At 34.1% G+C, this 25,211-nt stretch overlaps 2 protein-coding genes and 2 pseudogenes across 2 annotated transcripts; 2 read left to right on the plus strand and 2 right to left on the minus strand.

The window, feature by feature from the left end:
- The first annotated feature begins 7,965 nt into the window (after positions 1–7,965).
- LOC131169233 (protein COP1 SUPPRESSOR 2-like) lies at positions 7,966–11,278 on the plus strand. Its single transcript, XM_058139919.1, has 6 exons — positions 7,966–8,218; positions 8,313–8,513; positions 9,255–9,378; positions 10,050–10,123; positions 10,406–10,563; positions 10,812–11,278. Exons 1-6 carry the CDS (start codon positions 8,103–8,105, stop codon positions 10,970–10,972), a joined length of 834 nt encoding a protein of 277 aa, XP_057995902.1. The 5' UTR covers positions 7,966–8,102; the 3' UTR covers positions 10,973–11,278.
- Positions 11,279–12,105: 827 nt separating this feature from the next.
- Positions 12,106–14,663, minus strand: LOC110637953 (subtilisin-like protease SBT1.8; annotated as a pseudogene).
- A 3,433-nt stretch (positions 14,664–18,096) lies between these two features.
- On the plus strand, positions 18,097–20,525 carry LOC131175313 (protein COP1 SUPPRESSOR 2-like). The gene is made up of 4 exons (XM_058139040.1): positions 18,097–18,117; positions 19,453–19,554; positions 19,771–19,982; positions 20,229–20,525. The coding sequence occupies exons 1-4, from the start codon at positions 18,097–18,099 to the stop codon at positions 20,389–20,391; spliced, it is 498 nt and encodes a 165-aa protein (XP_057995023.1). The 3' UTR covers positions 20,392–20,525.
- Positions 20,526–21,637: 1,112 nt separating this feature from the next.
- On the minus strand, positions 21,638–24,070 carry LOC131175604 (subtilisin-like protease SBT1.8; annotated as a pseudogene).
- Positions 24,071–25,211: the final 1,141 nt, after the last annotated feature.

The following is a 25,211-nucleotide window of genomic DNA, read 5'->3' on the forward strand; positions in this document are numbered from 1 at the left end:
GGACGATTAATTTGTGAACTCGATCAGGGAAAGTATATAGTTAATTTTATATAAATTAATAAATCATATTTTAAGTGGAATTTTGTTTATCCTAGACTTTTTATTTTGTTGGCTAAGCGTAAGTTCATATAATCTAAAATATAATATAATAATTAATATTTTATAATAATATTGTCACGACCCAACCTATGGGCCGGACCGGCACTAGGACCTGGGCCAGCCTAAAGCCCCCGAGGCCCGTAGTAAGCCTAACTGTTCATTAACCCAACTCTAAGGCCCATTTGGGCCCAAATTCAAGAAAACAAACGGACAGAGTCCGGCCATAAAATGAACTTTCCAACGGGGAGTTTTCGACTCACCCGACCTGTAAACACAATATATAGTCAATTGGGGAGCTCAGCTCACCCTCCACATACTCATCAACATAATAATAAATGGGAGCTCAGCTCCCTAATCAATCCATCAAACATGCATAACATATTAAGTTTACAGGTTCCAAAATAATAATTTAGTTTACAGACCCAAATTAAATAAACATTTCTAACACATGCGGAAATTCTAAGATTTAACAAGTTTATACAAACAGTAATAATTGACCTGCGAGGGAGAAAGCAGGTTAACCTCAAAAAAAATATCCTCCTGTGGCCTGTAAAAATTTTTGAACAGGAGTGAGCGTTCGACTCAGAGAGTAAAATATCAATTTTAACCATAATCTCTATAACTATCTAGTACTAATGCAACCTGTGGAGTGAAATGCAACAGCAACAACATTTTCACATCGTAGCATCAAAAAGGTAATTTGGAGCACTCACGCACCCTGTAACATCAATCATAATATATGGGAGCTGATCCCCTATACAGCTCTCTTAAATCCAACCTGGTGCCAGCGAAGAACTCAGCTCGGACTTCCACTTAATAACCAAATCGGGGTCCCAATAAGAACTCAAGCCGTGACTACCCCCCGAAGGATCGGGTCCCAGCGAAGAACTCAAGCCGTGACTACCCGTCCTATCCATAGTCCACACCACATCACACGCACGCCAACGCACGCACACTGCTCCAAATTACCACAACAACACTCATGGCACGTTAACAGTTATGAATGCAACATAAATCGTGCCTAGAGTTTAACTACATAAATATATGCATATAAGTGATGCATGGGCATGCTTGAACATATAATAATATCGAAATTACAATTAAAATTAATATTTTACTCACAGACTTGACAACAATCACTGGCGGCCGGGCGGAGGAAGAAGGTCATCGGCTCACCTGACAATTATATTACAATTATTTAATACAATCTGACTCAATACAAACAAAGAAAAAGACCAATTACGTCCTAAGTCGTGCCGAAAATCCGGCAGAGTCTCCCCTATACCTAGGACCTACCCAACCTGCAAAAGGGCTCAAAACACACTTCTATATTCACAATCCATATGTCCACAACTCAATCATATCACACAGCCCCTCCTGGGCCCATCAAATCAATCATCCATCACAATATGTAAAATTTCAATTTAGTCCCTATAATTGACCATTTTTGCAAAAACTGCCCAAATCAGCTCTAAAAATTCTAAAACTTTGCCCCGCGGTCCTTAGCAATATTACTAAGCTATTGCAAAAAGAATCATAATTTTCTAAGCTACCACGAATATTTTATGGATTTTTAATCCTATTTAAGCACTAGAAAATTACGAAAAAGCAAGGTTCGGGTTTACCTTTGCCGATTCCGACTTCGGGAACGCGCTCGGGACGTCTGACAATGGGGGGCTAGCCAAAACCTCGGTCCAATTCGGAGACTTTTCCGGTAACGGGTCTGTCTGGCCGGAATTTCGCAGACCCGGTCAACTGTCGAATTTCCGCGAATCGAGGATACCTACACGAAGCCCATAACACGGGGGTTAGTACATAAATTTTTCAGAATTTTCTAAGCTCATTAAATGCTCGAAAAAATACTGCGAAGTTCCGTGGGACCCACCGAAAAACGGTGTCGGAAAAATTCGAAATTTATGTCGCCACGAAGCTCTCGGCAGTGGAGCGTCTTTGGTACCCTCGGTTTTCTCATGGGATTCACGGTTTTCGAGAAATCTAGCCCAAAAGTTGAAATGAGCTAAAATCTTCCCGAGCAAAAATCGGACAAACCGCTCAATGGATTTCGGCGTTCTTGGTGTCTATGGAAAGCTCTCGCCGAGTAGATGATTTTAGACACAAGACCCGGTCCAATTGGTGGCCGGATCGACCGGATTTTGGCCGGAGAAGTCCAACAGTCCCGCGCGCGCTGCGCGTCCGTTCCAAGGCCATTTTCCGGCGTTCCAGGCGGCGGCCGGCCGTGGGGAAGGGTCGAGGTGGGGACGCAGGGGAGGCGGCGACGCGGCAAGGGGAGGAGGGAGGAGAGAGAAAAGAGAGAGAGAAGAGGAGAAGGTCGACGCGTGCGGGAGGGAGAAGAAAAAGAGAAGAAGACCGGTCCGATTCGACCGGTCCGATCCGGTCCGGTTCGATTCGGCCGGTTCGATTCAGAATACAAAATTTTGAATTTTTACTCTGCCTCGGGACCGAAAACGAGGTCCAAAAATTCCGAAAAAATTTCAGAAAACTCAGAAAAATACATAGACTCCAAATATATTTTTAGTTTTGCCACGTGGTCTTTAAATAAATTTTTAAAATTCATCAAAGTTTATATTTTCGGAAAATCGAACCCAATTTTTAAAATCCGAAAAATCTCAAAAAAATTTCTAAAATTAAATAAAATTAAAATACCAAAATGCTCATAAAATTTTAAAATTTTTGGGGTGTTACAAATATACATAAAAATATGAATGGGGATATTTATAATATTATAATTATTGTTATAATAATTATTTTTTAATTGATAAAAATGATAATTTTAATATAATTATAAAATTAATATTTATAAAATATTAATTATTATTTAAATTTTTTAAAAATATAATTTTAATTCTAAAATATTAGAAATTTCAATGAAAAAAAATTATAACTAAGTTGAGATTCTAAATAAAAAATTGTAGTTAAACTATTATTTTAATTATAAGAAATTTTTTTTAAAAGTTTTATATGCATAGGTTGTTTTAAAAAAGTTATAAACTTAATTAATTAAATAACAATTATAATATGAACTTTATTTAGTATAACGAAATTTAGATTCTTCAATTGGTTCAATTTAAAAGGAGTTATGAATAATTTAGTGAAATTGTCAATATATATTAACATTTCAATGCTACAAAAAATATTAAGTGAATATATTTAATAGATAAAATGGACACAATAAATTGTTAAAACAATATAAATTATATAGAAAAATACATTAACTGTTAAAAAAAGGTTAACTTATTTATTTATAATTAATTGATATGCAACCATTTTTGTTAACATGTACGTATAATAATGTATTTTAAAAAATATAAAAATATATTTTTGTAATAATTTTAATAGAATATTAACATGATATTGATATTTATTGAAATGAGAAATTGTGATGTTAGCATTTATTAAATAGACAAAAATAACATGACATCATAAAATCTTATAATATTAATTTTATAAAAATAAAAAGTTTGTCCTTCTAATAATAATATACTAAATTATGGGCTATGATTTTTGAAATTATCTCTAAAAATTATTTAAATAGTGTATACATATTTTTAGGATTAGAAATATAGTATTATAAATGTAAATTAGCTAAAGTGTGAATACATCAATTAAATAATAAATTTTAAACAGAAAAATTTTAGTAATTTTGGATTTATTGAACTCACGATCATTATCATTTGCACTAATATAACACAGGGATATCCTGTCCAGTCAACGCACTGAAATCCTCTTAAGTCCCATCCACGGGCCTAACTCCACTTGCGTAGACTCTGGGTTTGTTAGGCCCACTCTTAGCGCAGAGCTGTTTTTTACACAGGGGCGAGACTCAAATCAAGGACCGCACAGATCATTACGAGGCTCTGATACCAGTTGAACCGAAAAGGATATCCTGTCCAATCAAGACCCCGAAAATCCTCTTAAGTTCCGTCCACGGCCCAAACTAGACAGCAATGCACTGAATCTAAGAAAATCAAAACAAGTATATATTATTATTATAGTAGAAGTGTTGTCAACTCCATCAAGCCTAGATTCAACAATGAAACCATCCATTTTCTACAATAATTAATGTGAAGCAACATCAAAATAATAGATTATAAAATCCAAGAAAATGGAAAGAAAGTATATCTTGTTATTTTCTTTTGGTAGAAGTGGTACGAACTTCATTTTTAAAATAAACAAAATATAATAAAATGAATAAAAAAAAATTACTCAACTACATAAACATATGCTTTTCTAGAAAATCTAAAAATACGAAAAAGAAATTATACATTGTTCTCTTACGTAGCAGGAGTTATGTCAACTCCATCAATTTTATTTTGGAAGTGTTTAAAAATGGACATGTATTACTATCATTCCTAGCTCTAAAAAATTATAATAAATGTTTAAAAGGTTTTTTTTTTTTAATTGGTGTATTTTTAAAAAGAAAATGACTTATATTTCAATAATTTAAAGGATTATTTTTTTATCGGCCTGGTTAAATTAAAAAATTGATTGCTCATTTTTTAAATTTAAATTTTAAATAATAATAAATTTATAATTTTTTTTTTGTAATTTTTGTTTGATTAGAGTATCTGAAAACACAAAATATTGTTTTCAATTTCAATCATTTTCCCTTAAGGCCTTGTAAATATTAAATCTCAACTTCAGTCATTTTATAGTGTAGTGGGCTCATGATCATCATCACCAATAGAATTTTTATGATAAATAATTAATTTGAGGATAGTCAAAATCAAAATAACTCAAGATATAAGAAATGAAAACAGAAATGTTGTTAACTTTATAAATAATTGATGTGCTGCAACCATCAAGATAACAACGTGCAAAATCAAAGAAAACCAAAACAAGTATATCTTGTTTTCTTCTGTTATAGCAGAAGTGGTGTAAACTCTATCAATCCCACATTCAACAATGAAACTATCCATTTTTCTGAAATAATTAATGTGAAGCAACATCAAATCAATAGATTGCAAAATCCAATAAAATTTTAAAAAATGAAAAGTAGAATATCTTGATATTTTCCTAAGGAGAAATGATGTCAACTCTGGCAGTTATCAAAATGGAACCATCAATTTTGTGAAAAAAATAAAATCTAATAAAATGAAGAAAAAAGATACTTAACTATATAAAAATCCACTTTTCAAAAAAACCCAAGAATATGAAAAGGAATTATATCTCATTCTCTTAAGTAGTAGGGGTGGTGCCAACTCCAACAATTTTAATTTAGAAGTGTTTAAAAATGGAAATGCATTACTCTCATTTGTAGCTCTAAAAAATTATAATAAAAGTTTAAAAGGTTAATTTTTTTTGCTCATTTAAAAAAAAACAATGACCTATATTCTAATAATTTAAAATATTACTTTTAATTAGCCTAGTTAAATTAAAAAATTAATGTCTCATTTTTTAAAATTTAATGTTAAATAATAAAAAAATTATAAAAATTCAAATTATAAATAAAATACACAAGATATCCAGATCTATTTATTACATCTATCAAATACTGGATTTGGAAGCTAAAAAGTACATTGGTCCATTCCAATAAGTAAATATTGACTCTTTTTATTGGCATAATTAAATAAAAAATTAATAAGTTCATATTTTTTTTATTAGTTAAAACTAAATTAAAAAATTAGTGACCTATTTTTTTATTTTTTTTAATAATAAAAAATGAATTTTTATAAAAATTTATATGTAAGGTATACAAGAGACATATGTCAAAATGTTATATCTTATATTCGCTTTTATATTTAAATATTGCATTCCCCATTAATTAATATTTTTTATTTGCCAATTAAATAAAAATTTTGATGGTCAATATTATAATAATTTAAAAAAAAATTTAATTGGTTCAACTAAATTAAAAAACTAATATTTATATAAGACATTTAATTTAAATGCAGAATCTATCATTGTCCATTAATGACAAATATTACAATGAAACCATCCGTTTCTAAAATAAACAAAATCTAAGAAAATAAAAATGATTAAAAATAAATAAAATCTAAGAAATTAAAAATGATTAATAAATTTCTTAACTACATAAACATCCACTTTCTAAAATAATTAATTTCAAGCAAATAGAAAAGAATATTTAAGAGAAATATACTTTATTCTCTTTATTTCCATCGGAACTATTAGTAGAATCATTTCTACCAATGCTCATATTGAAACTTAGTAGAGCCATCCGTCCTAATATAACCATGAAACCGTCAATAGAGGTAAAATTGCTACTGTTTGAAGTGTCACCCTAGGCATTAAAATTAAGTTATTACTTAGAATCTTAATACTAATTTCTCACGATTGTTATCATCATACAAGGGTTCGAGTTCGCAATATTTATTGGAGTAGGACATTCTCACTAAAATTTGTCTATACTTAAAAAAAAAAAAAGAAAGAAAAAAGCGATCACTAAAAAGAGAGGATGATGAAAATGAGAGTTATTAAAAATAAATTTTGTATATATCAAATAAATATACATGAAAAATCGGTGGATACTCCAGTTTAGCACTTTTATATTTATAAATTTAATCTTCCTATTTATCTTTTCCTTTTCTTCTTATTTTTAATTTATTTTATGTAAACATACATAATAAAAATTAATTTTCAAGTGAATTTATTGGTTCCAATTCAATCTAGTTTTCTAAAGTTTAGGTTTAGAATGTTTTAAATATACTAATTTTTACCTTAATGTGTATTGCCCATTGATTTACACTAAAAAAAAAAAAATTAGTTTTGCAATCGGCTGAAAGCAATTAATTTTACAATCGATTTGTGATTCTATTTTTTTAGTAAAATAGTTAATTTTTAAAAATTTAGCAACCGATTCAAAAATCAATTGCTATTAACAACTGATTCAATAATCGATTGTTGTTAACAACCGATTTATAATCAGTTGCTAAATTAGTTGTTAATTGATATTAGAAAAACGTTAAATATACAATTAGTAGCTGATTTTAAAATTAGTTGTTATTAGCAACTAATTAAGAAATAAGTTACTAATAGCAACTGATTTTAAAATCGGTTAATAATAGTAATTAATTTAGAGAATCGGTTGTTAAATTAAAGAATTATTTTAATTAGTTTCAAAATTAGCAATCGATTATAAATCGATTATAAAAATCAATTGCTAATCGCAATTGATTTACAATCGGTTACTAAAATTAATTGTTATTTGTAATCGATTATTAATATTTAAATCATTAATTTCATATTTTTGATTAATTTTTTCCTCTCAAAATTTTTAATGAAGATTTTATAATAAAATAATAAAAATATAGTAATATAATAAGAACATTCTTTAAATATATAGAATTATTTAAAATTGATTTACTCATATAATTATTTTTATTATTTTAAATATTAAAATTTTGTTATATAGTTAAAGAAAGAATAAAAGAGAATTAAATGTATAACACCACATTACGATAAATAATAATACATGATAATATCATAAAAAATAATGCTACATAGCAATACCGTGAAATACCTTCTTACTTTACTTATATATATATATATATATTTTTTTTTCCTTAAATTTTAATATAGTCATTTGAATACCATTATAACAAAGCTTCACTATAATATATAGAATTGGGAGATTAGACTGCAATTATAATTACATCTAAAGTTTTTTTTAATTAATTTTTTCTAAATTTATCATATTTTAATTCACAAGTGTTTATCAATGATGAATTGTATTCAAAAAATGAACCGAGAAATATCACAAACTTGATTTGATTAATTAATTCAGTTTTTTTATTTAATTAACTGAATTAAATTAAAAAATTGAAAATTTTTAAAATATTGAATCACACCAAATAAAAAATATATTTCATTAGTTATTTCATTAGTTAATTCCCCAAAAGATTACACTGCTCGACAGAACGCTGCGTTTTTAATTAGGACCCTACTCCGTCGTCCGGTTCTTGGTAACCAAAGAACACCGGGAAACTCTCTCCAGATAGTTGGAAGAAAAGAAAATTGAAAGGAAGATGCTAAAAAAGAAGAATTTCCGTAAGAGAACTATCGAGGAAGCAGACGACCAGAACAACGACGACAACAACAACAACAACAACAAAGCCGCATCCGATGACGAAGAAGAGAGGAGGTAATTATAAATTTGAAAATTGCAATTTCAGTTAGGGTTTTGGTTATGCATTTGGGGATTGATTAATTAATGGTATTGAGATTGGGAATGGTAGATTGGCATTGGAGGAAGTCAAATTCCTGCAGAAACAGAGGGAAAGAAAGTCAGGAATCCCTGCAATTCCATCGGTGCAAATTGGGAATTTAGTATCCAAAAAAGTGACTGAAAAGAACGATGGAGATGGAGAGAAGGAAGAGCTCGTTCTTCAAGATACTTTTGCTCAAGAAACAGCAGTCATGGTTGAAGATCCCAACATGTAAAATTTCCCCTCATCTCTCGTCATCTTCTCTAAGCAATTCTAACTTTCATTGTTAGCATTTTCTAATTGTGCATATTAGCTGCTCTTTCAAATAATTTGTCGTTAGTAAAGGTAATTTTTTTCTGTAAATTACCCATCACTCTGCTTGGAGAGCTCGATTAGAGAGACTTCATGGATTTTAGTTCATTTCACGTTGTGGCGTTAATACTTGCTTTTTTAATGATGAAATTTTTGCATAAATGTTAATTCTTCACTGATGTTTATGGTTTCGAAAGAGTTGGTATAATTTGCCAATTAATATTAAGAATTACAAAGTAAAGTTTCTAATTGCAATTGCTCTCTCATATGTTAAGTTATAATTTAGTTTATAAAGTACTTGTTCTTCTACCTTATCTATATCTTTATTTAAATACATCCGTGGCGTTCAAATCATTCATTCATAATCTTGTTTTTATCTGAATTTTTTTTAGCTGTCTGTTTAGACACACTAGAATATTCTTATTCATTTGGAGGTTGCTGTTTATCAGTGTCATGCATAGGAATGGCTTGTGTTGTGGACGCATTCTAATTCTGTTTACAGTTTTGTTGGTTTAACAGAGTAGCTGGTAGGAAACGTAATATTTATTTATTTATTTTTTCCCCTCCAATTGAATCATTTTATTCTTTTATTATTGTTGTTATGAAATACTACTTTTTGGGTCCTTCAGTGTTAATTCATTCGTTGTGGTTATCTAACAGGTTGAAGTATGTTGAACAAGAATTGGCAAAGAAAAGGGGGAAGAACATTGATGAAACAAATCAAGTTGAAAATGACTTAAAACGTGCTGAAGATGAATTATACAAAATTCCTGAACATCTTAAGGTAAGCTATATGATTCTACAGTGTCCATCTTCTCATTTCTGGATATGTGGTCTCACTATTGCTTTATATCTCACTTCACACTTAACTCATACATGTCAGACACATATCATTCACTTATAACAGATATGTGTATGATCTTTTGCATATGAAGAGAAGTTATAGAATACACCTGTGTTGGATATGGGTATGTATCTGCTACTTGTTATGAGTCTGAGCAACATAGTGTTAGTATGGGCATCTTAGTCAATAATGACATCTCGTTTCAGTATGGAAACATCTTTAATTTCAACTCAAGATTAAATGACTTTCTGACATCTCGTTTATGAATGCATTTTATTAATTTTATGCTGAACATGCTTTTGTGGTCTGATGCTTATTCCTACCAGAGTTTTTTCTCAAAACTGTATATGTTTTACCTGTTCATTTTGTTCATTTGAATAGGAAACTTAGGTTAACACAAATATTTTGCATGAGGACTAGTGCTTTTTGGTCCTCCACATCCTTTATATTCATTTTATAACCCTTTGGTTCTTTCTTTCTTTTTTTGTTAAATATTAAATTTCTTGTTCTTGATGCTGGATTTTCAGTTACTGAAGACGTTTTACTATTGATTTTTCTTCTTATTTTAGTTTTATGTCTTGCAAATGTTTAACTACTTATTGCATCCTCAGGTGAAAAGGAGAAACTCAGAAGAAAGCTCTACTCAGTGGACTACTGGCATTGCAGAGGTTCAACTGCCCATTGAGTATGCCCTTTTTCTTTTATATATATGTGTGTGTGTGTGTATAACTTTGATTTGTATTTTGCTTCTCTGTCCTGGCTTGAATATAATTGGAGAAATGCTGTACTCAGTGTACTGAAAGAAAGAAGGAAGTAGGGTATTTGCCTTAAAGGCATACTTAGTTGGCTGGTTTTGCATCACTGCTGTTGGAAGATGTTTTAATGTGTATCATGATGTGTAAAAAGGTTGCTGAAAGTTGGATTTTTTATTTTTATGGACCACCTTGTATTGTCTTCGTGGTTGTAGGTACAAACTGAGAAATATTGAGGAAACAGAGGCTGCCAAGAAACTTTTACAGGAGAAACGGCTAATGGGTCAGGCAAAATCAGAGTTTAGCATCCCATCAAGTTACAGTGCAGATTATTTCCAACGTGGCAGGGATTATGCTGAGAAACTTCGAAGAGGTTGCTTATAGTTTCTTTTATTTTGTTCTTTACTTGTTTGGATGGATTAAATTCTTTGTTTTATCTCACCCTTTTATGAAAACCAAAATGAAACTCTGGTTAGTGTAGATTGCTTAGATGGGTATTAAATACTTGTAATTCGAGTTACTTTCTCGAAAGTTTTGTTTGGTCCTTTCTTTATTGAGCTCTTTCATATTCTTCATGCATCTTTTTTCTTTCCTTTTCTTGACTACAATAAAAAACTGCAGAACATCCTGAGCTATACAAGGACAGAAGTTCACAAGATGATGGTGCTGGAGCAAAGCCAGCTGAAAATAACGCTGATGCAACCCGTAGAGAAGCTGCAACAGATGAGTTCATGCTAGAGCGTTTCCGAAAGCGAGAACGGCATCGGGTCATGCGGAGATGACCTGCACTCTGTCAAGCATGATTTTCATGGTAGTTTATCAAGCTTTGTGGTGCGCTAGAGTGTATTAGTTTGTAAAAACAAGTACTGTAGCCATAGCGACCATTCTTGTGATTCAATTTACCTGCAATTTTTAATGGATGTTTTGTGTTTGTCTGCTCAAATGTTACAGCTCTGAGCATGCCAGCTCAATAATAAAAGAAAGCTGTCCATGGATCGTGTACAATCCCAGCTTATTTCTGGGAAATCATTTTGAATGCAGGTTGTGACATGTCTTAAGGGTTTATGGTTTATTTTGTTGGACTAAAACGGTGTCCTTTTCTGAATTTTTGTGGTCATGACAAAGTTTGACATGGCTGTACTAGCTATAACCTGCAAATGTCATTTGGATATCCAAAGTATGAACATGATACAATCCAGATGGTTTAACCTTTCAGGTTAGCCTTGTCTAATTGCAAATTTCATGTTATGCTTCCGATTCGAATCAGAGTTGGCCTGCTTAAATACTGGAACTGGTCATTATTTTTCGTTTTGGTTTTAAACTGAAATAGTTGAATTGGGTCTCTCGCAAATTTGAATTAGATTAAACTGAAATCGTAGACTTGGGTCAGCAGTTAGGTTTGGTTTTATCTATATTTTTTTCAGCTTGAACTGACATGGAATCAAAATCGAATTATGAAACCAAAATCGAATTATGAAACCAAAATCGAAACTGCTTATAAAATGAATAGAAATGAAACCAAAACCATTTAGATTCAAACCCATGCAAACTCGCCTCTTCTCGGGCCGATTTAGGGCCTGTCTTGCCATGAACTGAAACCAGTTTGTGACAAGGTCTATGTAAAGTACATGATTTTCTTATCATTAAGCCTAATATTTATTAAAAAAATTAAGAAATATTAAAATTTGAATTCCAATTTCTTAAATTATGAAGCAAATATATATATATATTCAACTATTGAAGAATTTTGATTACATGACATTCTCTTATTAATTTCTGATATTAAATAAACTATCCCATGTAAAATTACTGATATATTATATAATTTCTTTTCGACATTTTGAAAGAAAGATTAGTCTGCATTATCATTATATCATTTGACTTTACTGCTACTCAACCAAACATGGTGCGTAAACTCTGCCAATTTTTTTTGTAAGCAAAACTTTTATTGATAGCAATAATCAAGAAACACGACTTCAACTAAACTCAGATCAACAAGTCAATACACTCAATCACAGTACACACTAAACTTTGGCCATTCTTAACAACTAGTTCATGTCCATGTAAATGCAACAGGGCTACTAACCTTGTATTGAGCATTGCTCCAAACAATCCAACCAAATGCAGCTCCTACAGCAGCCTTCTTATTCTTCTTGTTCTTAAATGTTACCGTATATCTTTGCTTTTCTCCAACCTTTTTAAAAACCATCTTAGCAGGTTTCACCGACACTTGTACAGTCGATGGTGCAGTCACTGTCACTTCATACATAGAATTGACAGGGCCAACATTTGTCAATTCTCGACCATGCTGGATGCTTGTCTTGTTCTTGAACAAGACTGAGAATGATGGGTAATTGAGATCACCAAGATCACTAAATTTGTTTGACCAAGATATATTCAGTTTCAGGTGACTCATGAACACTTCAATAGTATCATGAGGATAACGCAATGAACATAAGAACTTCGTATAGTCTTCTTTAGAGATATCATAGACGAGGCCTGGAGAGAGAGCTTTTGTTGGGTCTATATGACCAGACCCATAGTCCCATGGGTTGGCAGGTTTACCAGTTACAACATCTCGTATTGGAGAAAGTGTGTTATCTAAGTTGTAAGCGGTAGTCATCATCGCAGATTTTATTGCACTTGGACTCCAACTTGGATGTGCCGCTTTGATCAATGCAGCAATTCCACTTGCATGCGGACATGCCATGGATGTGCATAACGAAATTCATCATATTAAACAAATAATTCATTTATTTAACTTGACTATATAATTAGACAATCTTATCTAATATAATTTAAAGGGAGTAAATTAAAAAAGAAAAAAGAAAAAAGAGAGCAAGCATATGCATACCTGACAGAAGGTTGAACTTGGTGGTTCTCTTGTCTATCTCTAAATTAGATGGACTTACGGCGTCAGGCCATGCGGCGAGGATGTTAACTCCGGGAGCTATAATATCTGGCTTCAAGATCTGTGGTGTCACCGGATTTGGTCCTCGACAACTAAATTCAGCCACCATCGGTGACGGCTGTACATTTACTTCCGTTCTACCAAACCCAAGTAAGACCTTTGGCTTAGGATCTGTCTTCTCATATTTTTTAATTAAATCACCCACTTTGGTACCTACTGCCACTGTCGGCACCAAATCTTGTTCCACAGACAATTCCTTCAGAGCTATTTCGTTCACTATTATCATCCCAACCCCTCCAGCCTTGCTCACTATTAGACCTTTCTCTACAGATCCCAAGTCTCCTACATCACAGATCACCACCTTCCCACGAACCAAATCTGGTTCAAGTGTACCCTCCAAGCAATATTTACTGGAACTATTCTTTCCCCTATGGTAGACTAACCCCACCAGCTTCTTCCCCATTCTTGGTCCATCATAGATAGACATACCTCTGTATAGATGTTTGTTGCCAAGCAAAATATAAGCCCGAAAGTCCCTGTCTATACTCCCAGCACCGACTGCCAAAATCCATGGAGCCACGTTTCCGATAATGGTTCTTATAGGTCCAGAGTTACCACCCGCACAAGAGACGACAATACCACGCTTCATTGCATTAAACGCACCAAGAGCGGCCGTGTTCTCATGATATGGAATGGCCACAGAGTCATTTCCAAATGACATAGAGATCACATCCACACCATCTAAAATGGCTCTATCCATTGCTGCCAAAGTATCAGCATCGCCACAACCTTTGCTCCCGCAGGCCTTATATAGATTGCGACCCGGGCACATACAGCCATTCCCCGGGCGGTGCCCCTCGCATAACGGCCGAACATACTCACATTCGCTACAGGCGACGCTGCGGCTGTGGAAGCAGTGTGCGTTCCATGCCCACTATAGTCCCGAGGTGAGAGAACCTCCGCACCAGGAAATTCTTTCTCGTGTTCTATTAAGAAATAACGTGCTCCAATTAACTTCTTATTGCACAGTTTGGGATTGAAATTCTTAGCAGATACGCACTTTCCCTTCCATCGTTTTGGTATCTCAGGCAATCCTGTGTCGTCAAAACTTCTAGACTCTGGCCACACGCCACTATCAATAACTCCGATAATGACATTGTGAGCAGCTTGCTCGATTTCTTGAAATTGACGACCATCACCCAAGCCGAAGTTGGAATCGATGCAAAGAAATTCTGGGGTGCGGGTGGTTTTGAGGGAATTCATTCTACTTTCAAAAACATTAAGGACAGCATCTATGTTCCCAAGAGAGTCGGCTTCTTCAGGGTCAAGATAGGCAGCGAAGCCATGGAATGCTGCGTTGTAGGTGTAGAGGATGGAATCAGAGGTGGAGGTGAGTGATTGATACCAATCACGGTGAGTTGCATGTGTGTGAGGCTTGGAGTTGTGATTCATATGGACTAAGTAAGTTTTCTTGGCAGCGGCTGAGAGCAATGAGAGGGCTGAGAGGAGGACCAGAGGAAGCAACCAAAGTTTTCCCATGGAGCCCATTGTTAGAAAATGGTTTGATACATGAAGCAAGCAAGCAAGCTTCACCTTATATTTGTAAAGAAGGCTTGTAATGAATAGTTGTAAACTTGGAGGACAAATCAAGGAAAGTAATTTTGATTGACAAAAGACAAGAGCCAACTCTTCATATCATCTTCAAATTGAAATACGTTAAAGCACCAAAACGACAACAAGACCCATCGGAAAAAAAGCATGGCTTCACTTCATCAAACACATTGTGACTAATGAAGTGAAGCCACATAATCACAAGTCATCTTTTGGCCTTTTGTTTCTTATCGATGCTTTTTATCATATTTCAAATGGAATCTTCAACTCTCTTTCAGCGTCTTGAGAAGCACAAGAACAAGGGTGCAATTGCCTACTTCATCATTTGCTCATAAGGCTATTCAAACTCCTCTCTTTTTCGATTTCTTTTTCATCAGTAACTGAAATTTTTTAATTTTTGATTATAATAATTTTTATATAATTAAATTAAAATTTAATGAATTTTACATAAAGTTCATATGCATTGAGTAATTCCTCTTTTCCCTTCTAACAGATTTCAACTGCAATCATATCTATGCTCTACGTATACGTATAAAGGCAACTGCTTTAGTAGCTAGTGACGTATAGCCATACCTACATCTCATTTGGTCTATATACACTAATTCACTTATTAATTATTTTTTTGAAATTTTATATACTTTACTTTATAATATTATACTTTTGCTGACCTGGATTTAATTAGATGCTATTTACTAAATTTTTCTTGAATTTTTAATAATAATATTTTTATTTATTAAAAAAAAATTTGTTTATACTTTGGAAAGGCAAAGTCGGATGGGTTTTTGAGGAAATTTATTCTGCACTTTTGCTGGTGGACAAAAGAAACTTAAAGAGTTTGAGAAATTATTAATATACCCCTGTAAAGTTTTGAAATTAAAGGACCTTTATGTCCTCCTTGGTCCTAGCGAAGTCCGTCAGTGGCTACAAGCCTGAGCAAAAATCTTACCTAACACAAAAGTAATGAAGAATGTCATCCATCATCATCACATTCACTGGTGGCAAAAGTAAAAGCACCTCCTTTTCATTCTTTTTTTTTTATTAAATAAAAAGCTTGAGCTATACATTTTAATAAAATAAAAAAAAAACTTAACCAAAGTTATAATTGTAATTTTTTTAAAAATATGTTCTTATGGCAAATGCAAAGAATTGCTATGCTTAAGTTATATAGCAGTGGAAAGAATGTCAAATTCACGAGTACTGAATTTAAATATAAAAAATTATCGAAACTGAATCAATCAAGTATGTTAGATACACTAATTAAGAATTTAATTTCTCAGAATAATAAAATCAATCCCAAGTTCAATTAAATAAAATTCCAAAATTATCTTAATAATAAATCTAGAAATTAAATTCAAAATATATAAAGAGAAAGAGAAATAAAGACTTTGGATAATATTAGAATATTCTTGTTCATTTGGAGGTTGCTGTTTATCAGTGTCATGCATAGGAATGGCTTGTGTTGTGGATTCATTCTAATGCTGTTTATAGTTTTGTTGGTTTAACTGAGTAGCTGATAGGAAACCTAATATTTATTTATCTATTTTTTCCCCTCCAATTGAATCATTTTATTCTTTTATTATTGTTGTTATAAGTATGTGTTGGATATGGGTATGTATCTGCTACCTGTTATGAGTCTGAGCAACATAGTGTTAGTATGGGCATCTTAGTCAATAATGGCATATCGTTTTAGTATGAAAACTGTAACACCTCTAATTTTTAAATTAATTATTTTATGGGTAGATATTAATATTTTATTTTATTTAAATTTTGAAAAATTATTTGAAATTTTTCGAATTTTTGAAATCGGGTTCGATTTTTCAAAAATATAAAACTTTGATGATTTTTAAAAATTTATTTAAAGACCACGTGGTAAAACTAAAAATATATTTAGACTCTACAAATTTTTTTGAGTTTTTTAAAATTTTTTCGTAATTTTTGGGCCTCGTTTTCGGTCCCAAGGCCGAGTAAAAAATTCAATTTCGGCTATCTTGAATCGAATCAGTCAAATCGAACAGGACTGGATCGGACCGACCAAATCGGATCGGCCCTTTCTTCTTTTCTTCTTCCTCCTACGCGTCCCGACGCTCTCTCCCTCTCCCTCATTTTCTCTCTCTTCCCTCTCCCTCCGCGCCGACAACCGCTCCCTCACCCCTCCCCTTGCCATTGCCGACCTCCCCCGCCCTTCCCCCGCCACCAGCAGGCCTCCAAGCCGCTGGAAAATCGTGCCAAACTCCTCCCCTACGTGCGCGCGATGTTTTCGTCTTTCTGGATAAAATCCGACCGATTAGGCCACCGATTGAACCGGGTCTTGTCCCAAAACACATCTACACCTCAAGAGCTTTTCATAGACACTAAGAATATAAAAATCCATCGAGCGATTTGTCCAATTTTTGCTCGGGAAGTTTTAGCCAATTTTGACTTTTGAGCTAGATTTCTCGAAAATCGTAAACCCCGCAAAAAATCCAAGAGTACTGGAGTGCTTCACTCGTCGAGAGTTTCGCAGTAATACCCATTTCAAATTTTTTTGACACCGTTTTTTGGTGGGCCCTGCGAAACTTCGCAGTATTTTTTCGAGTATTAAATGAGTTTGAAAATTCCATAAAAATTATATACTAACCCCCGTGTTGTAAGCTTCGCGTAGGTACATTCAATTCACAGAAAATTCGACGGTTGTTTGGGTCTGTAATTTCTGGCCGGGCAGACAAACTACAGGAAAAACTTTAGAACCGGGCTGAGAGTATAGGCTACCCCATCGTTTTCAGACGTCCCGGATGCGTCTCCAGGGTAGGAATTGGCATAGGTAAACCCAAACCCTACTTTTTCTTAATTATCTAGTGCTTGATTTCGATTAAAAATCTATAAAATATTCGTGGTAGGTTAGAAAAATATAATTCATTTTGCATTAGTTTAATAATATTGCTAAGGACCGCGGGGCAAAGTTTTAGAATTTTTAGAGCTCATTTGGGTAGTTTTTGCAAAAGGAGTAATTGTAGGGACTAAATTATAATTTTTCAAATTGTGGATGTGTGACTTGTGGATATAGAAGTGCATTTTGAACCCTTTTGCAGGTTGAGTAAGCCCTAGGTATAGGGAAAATTTTGCTGGATTTTCGGCACGACTTAGGGTGTCTTTGGTCTTTTCTAAGCTTGTATTGAGTCAAATATATTAAATAATTACAATGAAATTTGTCAAGTGAGCCGAGACAGCCTTCCTCCTCTGCGCAGCCACCACAGTGACCTTGGTTTAAGTCTGTGAGTAAAATATTAATTTTAATTATAATTTCAATATTATTATATGTTCAAGTATGCCCATGCATCACTTATAAATATGTATCTATATAGTTAAACACTAGGCATGTTTTATAATGCATTCTTAATTGATGAAATGTCGTGGTTGTTGTTTATGGTAATTTGAAGCAGTGTGCATACGTTAGCGTGCGTGTGGTGTGTGGTATCGGATATAGACAAGACGGGTAGACACGGCTTGAGAGACACTCGCTGGGACCCGGTCCTTTATGGATAAGTCGGGGTAGGCACGGCTTGAGAGACACTTGCTGGCCCTCGCATTTGGTTTATTAAGCAAAAGTCCGGCTTGAGAGACACTTACTAACAGAGATTGGATTAAGAGAGCTGTGTATGGGATCAGCTCCCATATATGTACTATTTGAATAGTATTGGGTGTGTGAGTGCTCCAAATTATCTTTTTACTGTTATGATGTGATTTGTATGAAAATTTTGATGATGTTGCATTCCACTCCTTGGGATGCATTAGCTTTAGATAACTATAGAAATTGTGGTTAAAATTGGTATTTTACTTTCTAAGTCAAACGCTCACTCTTGTTCATCTTATTTTTCTAGGCTATAGGAGGATTACTTGTTGTAACTAGCTTGCTCTTTTTCTTCGCAGGTCAATTAGTAATATCTAATGTATTTTGTACAATTTAGTCAGAATTTAGACTCCACATGTATTAGGAGTGTTTTAATTAGTTTGGAACTGTAATATATTGTTATATTAAATCTGTAAACCTATTAAATGCATGCATGACTGAATTGGATGAGGGAGCTGAGCTCTCATTGAATTTTATGATATTATGAGTATGTAGCGGGTGAGCTAAGCTCCCCAAATTATTATATATCGTGTTTACAGGTCGAGGGAGTCAAAAACTCCCCATTGTATGGTCCATTTTATGGTCGGACTCTATCCGGTTGAATTCTTGAAATTGGGCCCAAATAGGCCTTAGGATTAGATTGAGAAATAATTTGGCTTACTACGAGCCTCGGGGCTTTAAACTGGCCTAGGTCCTAGTGCCGGTCGGACCTATAGGTTGGATCGTGACAAACATCTTTAATTTCAACTCAAGATTAAATGACTTTCTAACATCTCGTTTATGAATGCATTTTTTTAATTTTATGCTGAACATGCTTTTGTGGTATGATCGATGCTTATTCCGACTAGAGTTTTTTCACAAAACTGTATATGTTTTACCTGTTCATTTTGTTCATTTGAATAGGAAACTTAGGTTAACACAAATATTTTGCATGAGGACTAGTGCTTTTTGGTCCTCCACATCCTTTATATTCATTTTATAACCCTTTGCTTCTTTCTTTCTTTTTTCGTTAAATATTAAATTTCTTGTTCTTGATGCTGGATTTTCAGTTACTGAAGACGTTTTACTATTGATTTTTCTTCTTATTTTAGTTTTATGTCTTGCAAATGTTTAACTACTTATTGCATCCTCAGGTGAAAAGGAGAAACTCAGAAGAAAGCTCTACTCTGTGGACTACTGGCATTGCAGAGCTTGAACTGCCCATTGAGTATGCCCTTTTTCTTATAGATACGTGTGTGTGTGTGTGTGTGTGTGTGTGTGTAAATTTGATTTGTATTTTGCTTCTCTGTCTTGGCTTGAATATAATTGGAGAAATGCTGTACTCAGTATATTGAAAGAATGTAGGAAGTAGGGTATTTGCCTTAAAGGCATACTTAGTTGGCTGGTTTTGCATCACTGCTGTTGGAAGATGTTTTAATGTGTATTATGATGTGTAAAAAGGTTGGTGAAAGTTGGAATTTTTTTTATTTTTATGGACCACCTTGTATTGTTGTCTTCGTGGTTGTAGGTACAAACTGAGAAATATTGAGGAAACAGAGGCTGCCAAGAAGCTTTTACAGGAGAAACGGCTAATGGGTCAGGCAAAATCAGAGTTTAGCATCCCATCAAGTTACAGTGCAGATTATTTCCAACGTGGCAGGGATTATGCTGAGAAACTTCGAAGAGGTTGCTTATATTTTGTTTTATTTTGTTCTTTAATTGCATGAATGGATTAACTTCTTTGTTTTATCTCACCTTTTATGAAAACCAAAATGAAACTCTGGTTAGTGTAGATTGCTTTGATGGGTATTAAATACTTGTAATTCGAGTTACTTTCTCGAAAGTTTTGTTTGGTCCTTTCTTTATTGATCTCTTTCATGTTCTTCATGCATCCTTTTTCTTTCCTTTTCTTGATTACAATAAAAACTGCGGAACATCCTGAGATATACAAGGACAGAAGTTCACAAGATGATGGGGCTGGGGCAAAGCCAGCTGAAAATAATGTTGATGCAACCCGTAGAGAAGCTGCAACAGATGAGTTCATGCTAGAGCGTTTCCGAAAGCGAGAAAGTCATCGGGTCATGCGGAGATGACCTGCATTGTGTCAAGCATGATTTTCATGGTAGTTTATCAAGCTTTGTGGTGCGCTAGAGTGTATTAGTTTGTAAAAACAAGTACTGTAGCCATAGCGACCATTCTTGTGATTCAATTTACCTGCAATTTTTAATGGATGTTTTGAGTTTGTTTGCTCAAATGTTACAGCTCTGAGCATGCCAGCTCAATAATAAAAAACAGCTGTCCATGGATCGAGTACAATCCCAGCTTATTTCTGGGAAATCATTTTGAATTGAGGTTGTGACATGTCTTAACGGTTTATGGTTTATTTTGTTGGACTAAAGCGGTGTCCCTTTATGAATTTTTGTGGTCATGACAAAGTTTGACATGGCTGTGCTAGCTATAACCTGCAAATGTCATTTGGATATCTGAAGTATGAACATGATACAATCCTGATGGTTTAACCTTTCAGGTTATTCTTGTCTAATTGCAAATTTCATGTTATGCTTCCGATTGGAATCAGAGTTGGCCCTATTAAATACCGGAACTGGTCATTATTTCTCCTTTTGGTTTTAAACTGAAATCGACGAACTGGGTCTCTTGCAAATTTGAATTAGATTAAACTGAAATCGACGAATTGGGTCAACAGTTAGGTTTGGTTTTACCTATATTTTTTTCAACTTGAATCGACTGGGAATCAAAATCGAATTATGACACCAAAATTAAAACTGATTATAAAATGAATCTAAATGAATCTAAAACCATTTAGATTCAAACCCATGCAAACTCGCCTCTTCTCAGGCCGATTTATGGCCTCTCTTGACCATGAACTGAAACCAGTTTGTGACAAGGTCTATGTAAAGTACATGATTTTCTTATCATTAAGCCTAAAATTTATTAAAAAAATTAAGAAATATTAAAATTTGAATTCCAATCTCTTAAATTATGAAGCAAATATATACATTCAACTATTGAAGAATGAGTAACTTTGATCACATGACATTCTCTTATAAATTTCTTATATTAAATAAACTATTCAATATAAAATTACTGTTATATTATACAATTTCTCTTAGACATTTTGAAAGAAAGATTAGTGTTAATTATCATTATATCATTTGACTTTACTACTGCTCAACCAAACATAGTGCATAAACTCTGCCAATTTTTTTTATAAGCAAAACTTTTATTGATAGCAATAATCAAGAAACACGACTTCAACTAAACTCAGACCAACAAGTCACCTCAACACACTCAATCATAGTACACATTAGACTTTGGCCATTCTTAACAACTAGTTTACGTCCATGTAAATGCAACAGGGCTACTAACTTTGTATTGAGCATTGCTCCAAACAATCCAACCAAATACAGCTCCAACAGCAGCCTCCTTATTCTTCTTGTTGTTAAATGTTACCGTGTATCTTTGCTTTTCTCCAACCTTTTTAAATACCATCTTAGCAGGTTCCACCGTCACTTGTACACTTGATGGTGCAGTCACTGTCACTTCATACATAGAATTGACAGGGCCAACATTTGTCAATTCTCGACTATATTGGATGCTTGTCTTGTTCTTGAACAAGACTGAGAATGATGGGTAATTGAGATCGCCAAGATCACTAAATTTGTTTGAGCAAGATATATTCAGTTTCAGGTGACTCATGAACGTTACAATAATATCATGGGGATAATGCAATGAACAGAAGAATTTTGAGTAGTCTTCTTTAGAAATATCATATATGAGGCCAGGAGAGAGAGCCTTCTTTGGGTCTACATGACCAGAACCATAGGCCCATGGGTTTGAAGATGCACCTTTTGCAAGATCTCGTAGGGGAGAGTTGGTGTTATCAACATTGTAGGCAGAAGTCATGATTGCAGATTTGATTGCACTTGGACTCCAAGTTGGATACGCTGCTTTGAGTAATGCAACAATTCCACTTGCATGAGGACATGCCATGGATGTTCCTAACAAAATTCACCATATTCAACAATAATAAAACAAAATCAAGGGGTCGTTCCAAGACGGTGAAATTTCGAGTTAAGTCTCAGACCCAATCTGACCCAGTTCTACCAAAGAAATCAACCATGAATGAAATAGAGCTATACCTGAAATAATGTTGAACTTGGTAATCCTTTTATCCTCTTCCAATTGAGATGGACTAACGGCTTCAGACCATGCAGCCAGGATGCTAACTCCAGGAGCTATAACATCAGGTTTCAAGATTTGTGGTGTAACCAGACTTGGCCCTCGAGAACTAAAACTAGCTACCATTGGTGATGGCCATACATTTACCGCCGTTCCATCAAACCCGAGTATAACTGTGGGATTAGGATCAGTCATCTCATAGCTCTTAATCAAATTGCCTATCTTATACCCCACTTCCACTGTAGGCAGCAAGTGGCTGTGAGCAGACATCTCCTTTACAGCTAGAAAGTTCACTTGTATCATACCAACCCCTCCGGCTTTTCGCACCACCAGACCTTTTTCTTCATATCCAATGATTCCTATATCGCATATCACCACCTTTCCACGCACCAGTGCTGGTTCAAGCGTACCATCCAAACAAAAATTGCTTGAACTATTCTTTCCCTTATTATAGACCAAACCCACCAGCTTATTTCCCATCCTTGGTCCAGTATAGAGAGAGACACCTTTAAACAACTGTTTGTTACCAAGCAAAATGTAAGCCGGAAAGTCCCTGTCTATACTTCCGGCACCAACCGACATAATCCATGGAGCCACGTTTGATACAGTAGATTTTATTGGTCCAGAGTTACCAGCTGCACAAGAGACGAAAATCCCATACTGAATCGCCGAAAATGCAGCAATAGCGGTCGGGTCTTCATGATATGGAGCTGGTTTACCACTGACATCGACAATTGACATGGAAAGCACATCAACACCATCTAAAATAGCCCTCTACCCCCGCCAAAATATCAGCTCCGTGACAACCTTGGCTCCAACAGATCTTGTAGATTGCCACTCGGGCACGAATAGCCACTCCTCGGGCTGTGCCCTTCCCGTAACCGAAGAAACTCACGTTCGCCACAGGGGAACCTGCAATTGTACTAGCACAGTGCGTTCCATGCCCGTCATAATCACGCGGTGAAGCAACATCCTTCGATGCATATACATTTTTATTATGTGCTCTTTGAAAATAACGAGCTCCAATTAACTTCTTATTGCAGTGTCGTTTGCCATCGAAATCCCGAGCAGATATGCATTTTCCCTTCCATCGTTTTGGGATCTCCGGCAAGCCCGTGTCGTCAAAACTTTTAGACTCTGGCCATACGCCAGTATCAAGAACTGCGACGATGACATCGCCAGCAGCTTGTTCGATTTCTTGAAATTCACGGCCGTCACCCATGCCAAAATTGGAATGGAGACCAAGAAATTGGGGTGCGGGTAGTCTGGACAGAGTAGATCCTATCTTCAAACACATTAAGGACAGCATCCTTTTTTCTAAGAGATTCAGCTTCTTCAGGGTCGAGATAGGCAGCGAAGCCATGAAATGCAGTGGTGTAGGTGTAGAGGATGGAATCAGAACTGGAAGTGAGTGATTGATACCAATCACGCTGAGTGGCATGTGTTTGAGGCTTGGAATTATGATTCATATGAACTATGTAAGTTTGCTTGGCGTTGGCTGACAGCAGTAGTGAGAGTGTTGAGAAGAGGACGACAAGAGCAAGCAACCAAAGTTTTCCCATGGAACCCATTGTTAGATTTTGAGGTGAGACCAGCAGCTGCAAGTTCATCCTTGTATGTACAGCATGAGGATTACGGTCCCCTCCTTAGTATTAAAGTTGGCAAGTTCACCGCGTCCCACGTTCACATGTTGGGCAAGGTTTTTTTTTTTTTTTTAATAGATAAGATACACACATTGGCTTCAATGATAGAAATTGGACCGATACCAAAATCATAATAATTTTGATAGTATTCTTGTTCCCATAAACTCAACAAATGGACAAATACCAAAATCATAATAATTTTGGTAGTATTCTTGTTTCCATAGACTCAACACACGAACTCTGTATAATCGATGTGGGATGCTGAAGGGTGTCCATGGAGCGAGCAGGACGCAATACACACAGCCTCAACTCAACCAGTATTTTGTTTTTTTTTTTTTTTTTTGAATAGATAAGATACACACGCACATTAAATTTAGTGGCGAGAATGAACTATTATCAAAATTATAACAATTTTTATAAGATTTTTATTTTCATAGAAATCTAATATATGCACTCTCTACAAATGATGTGAGACGCTAAAGTGTCATGTTGGGCAAGTGGACTATACAATTCTATTGATATCTGGGCTTGACCAAATATTCTTTAGATGAAATCCTAAACGGGATTATAAATGCTAATGGTGTCATGGGCAATTCTAGAATACATACATGAGTTAGCATGCCTTTGTAGTGAAAAAAATGGCTACCTTTTCGTGTGAAATCCATTTGTTGTTACTTAATTTAAAAATAAATATGAAAAATATTAATAATAAAATAATAAAACTTATTAAAAATATTTTTATATATTTCATAAATTATTAAATTTTTAATTTTTTAATTACATTTTTCTTTAGACAAAACTCTTTTATTAGAAAGATAATTGAGAAAATAATAATATGTAATAAATATATTATATATATAAATGTTCTATAATATGCATAGAATTTTTATAAAAAAAAGGTTAAGAATGAGAATTATTACTTGCATTTATTATCAAATGATATATTTTTTATTTAAAAAAGTTTATAGTACTACTTACATGACCAATTTTTTAGGGTTAGGATCTTTTCATTTTATTCAAAATAAAAACATTAAAATAAGAAATTAGTAAAACCCACAAAAATATACATT

The sequence above is a fragment of the Hevea brasiliensis genome, chromosome 17 (assembly GCF_030052815.1).
Source record: "Hevea brasiliensis isolate MT/VB/25A 57/8 chromosome 17, ASM3005281v1, whole genome shotgun sequence".
Taxonomy (NCBI): Eukaryota; Viridiplantae; Streptophyta; class Magnoliopsida; order Malpighiales; family Euphorbiaceae; genus Hevea; species Hevea brasiliensis.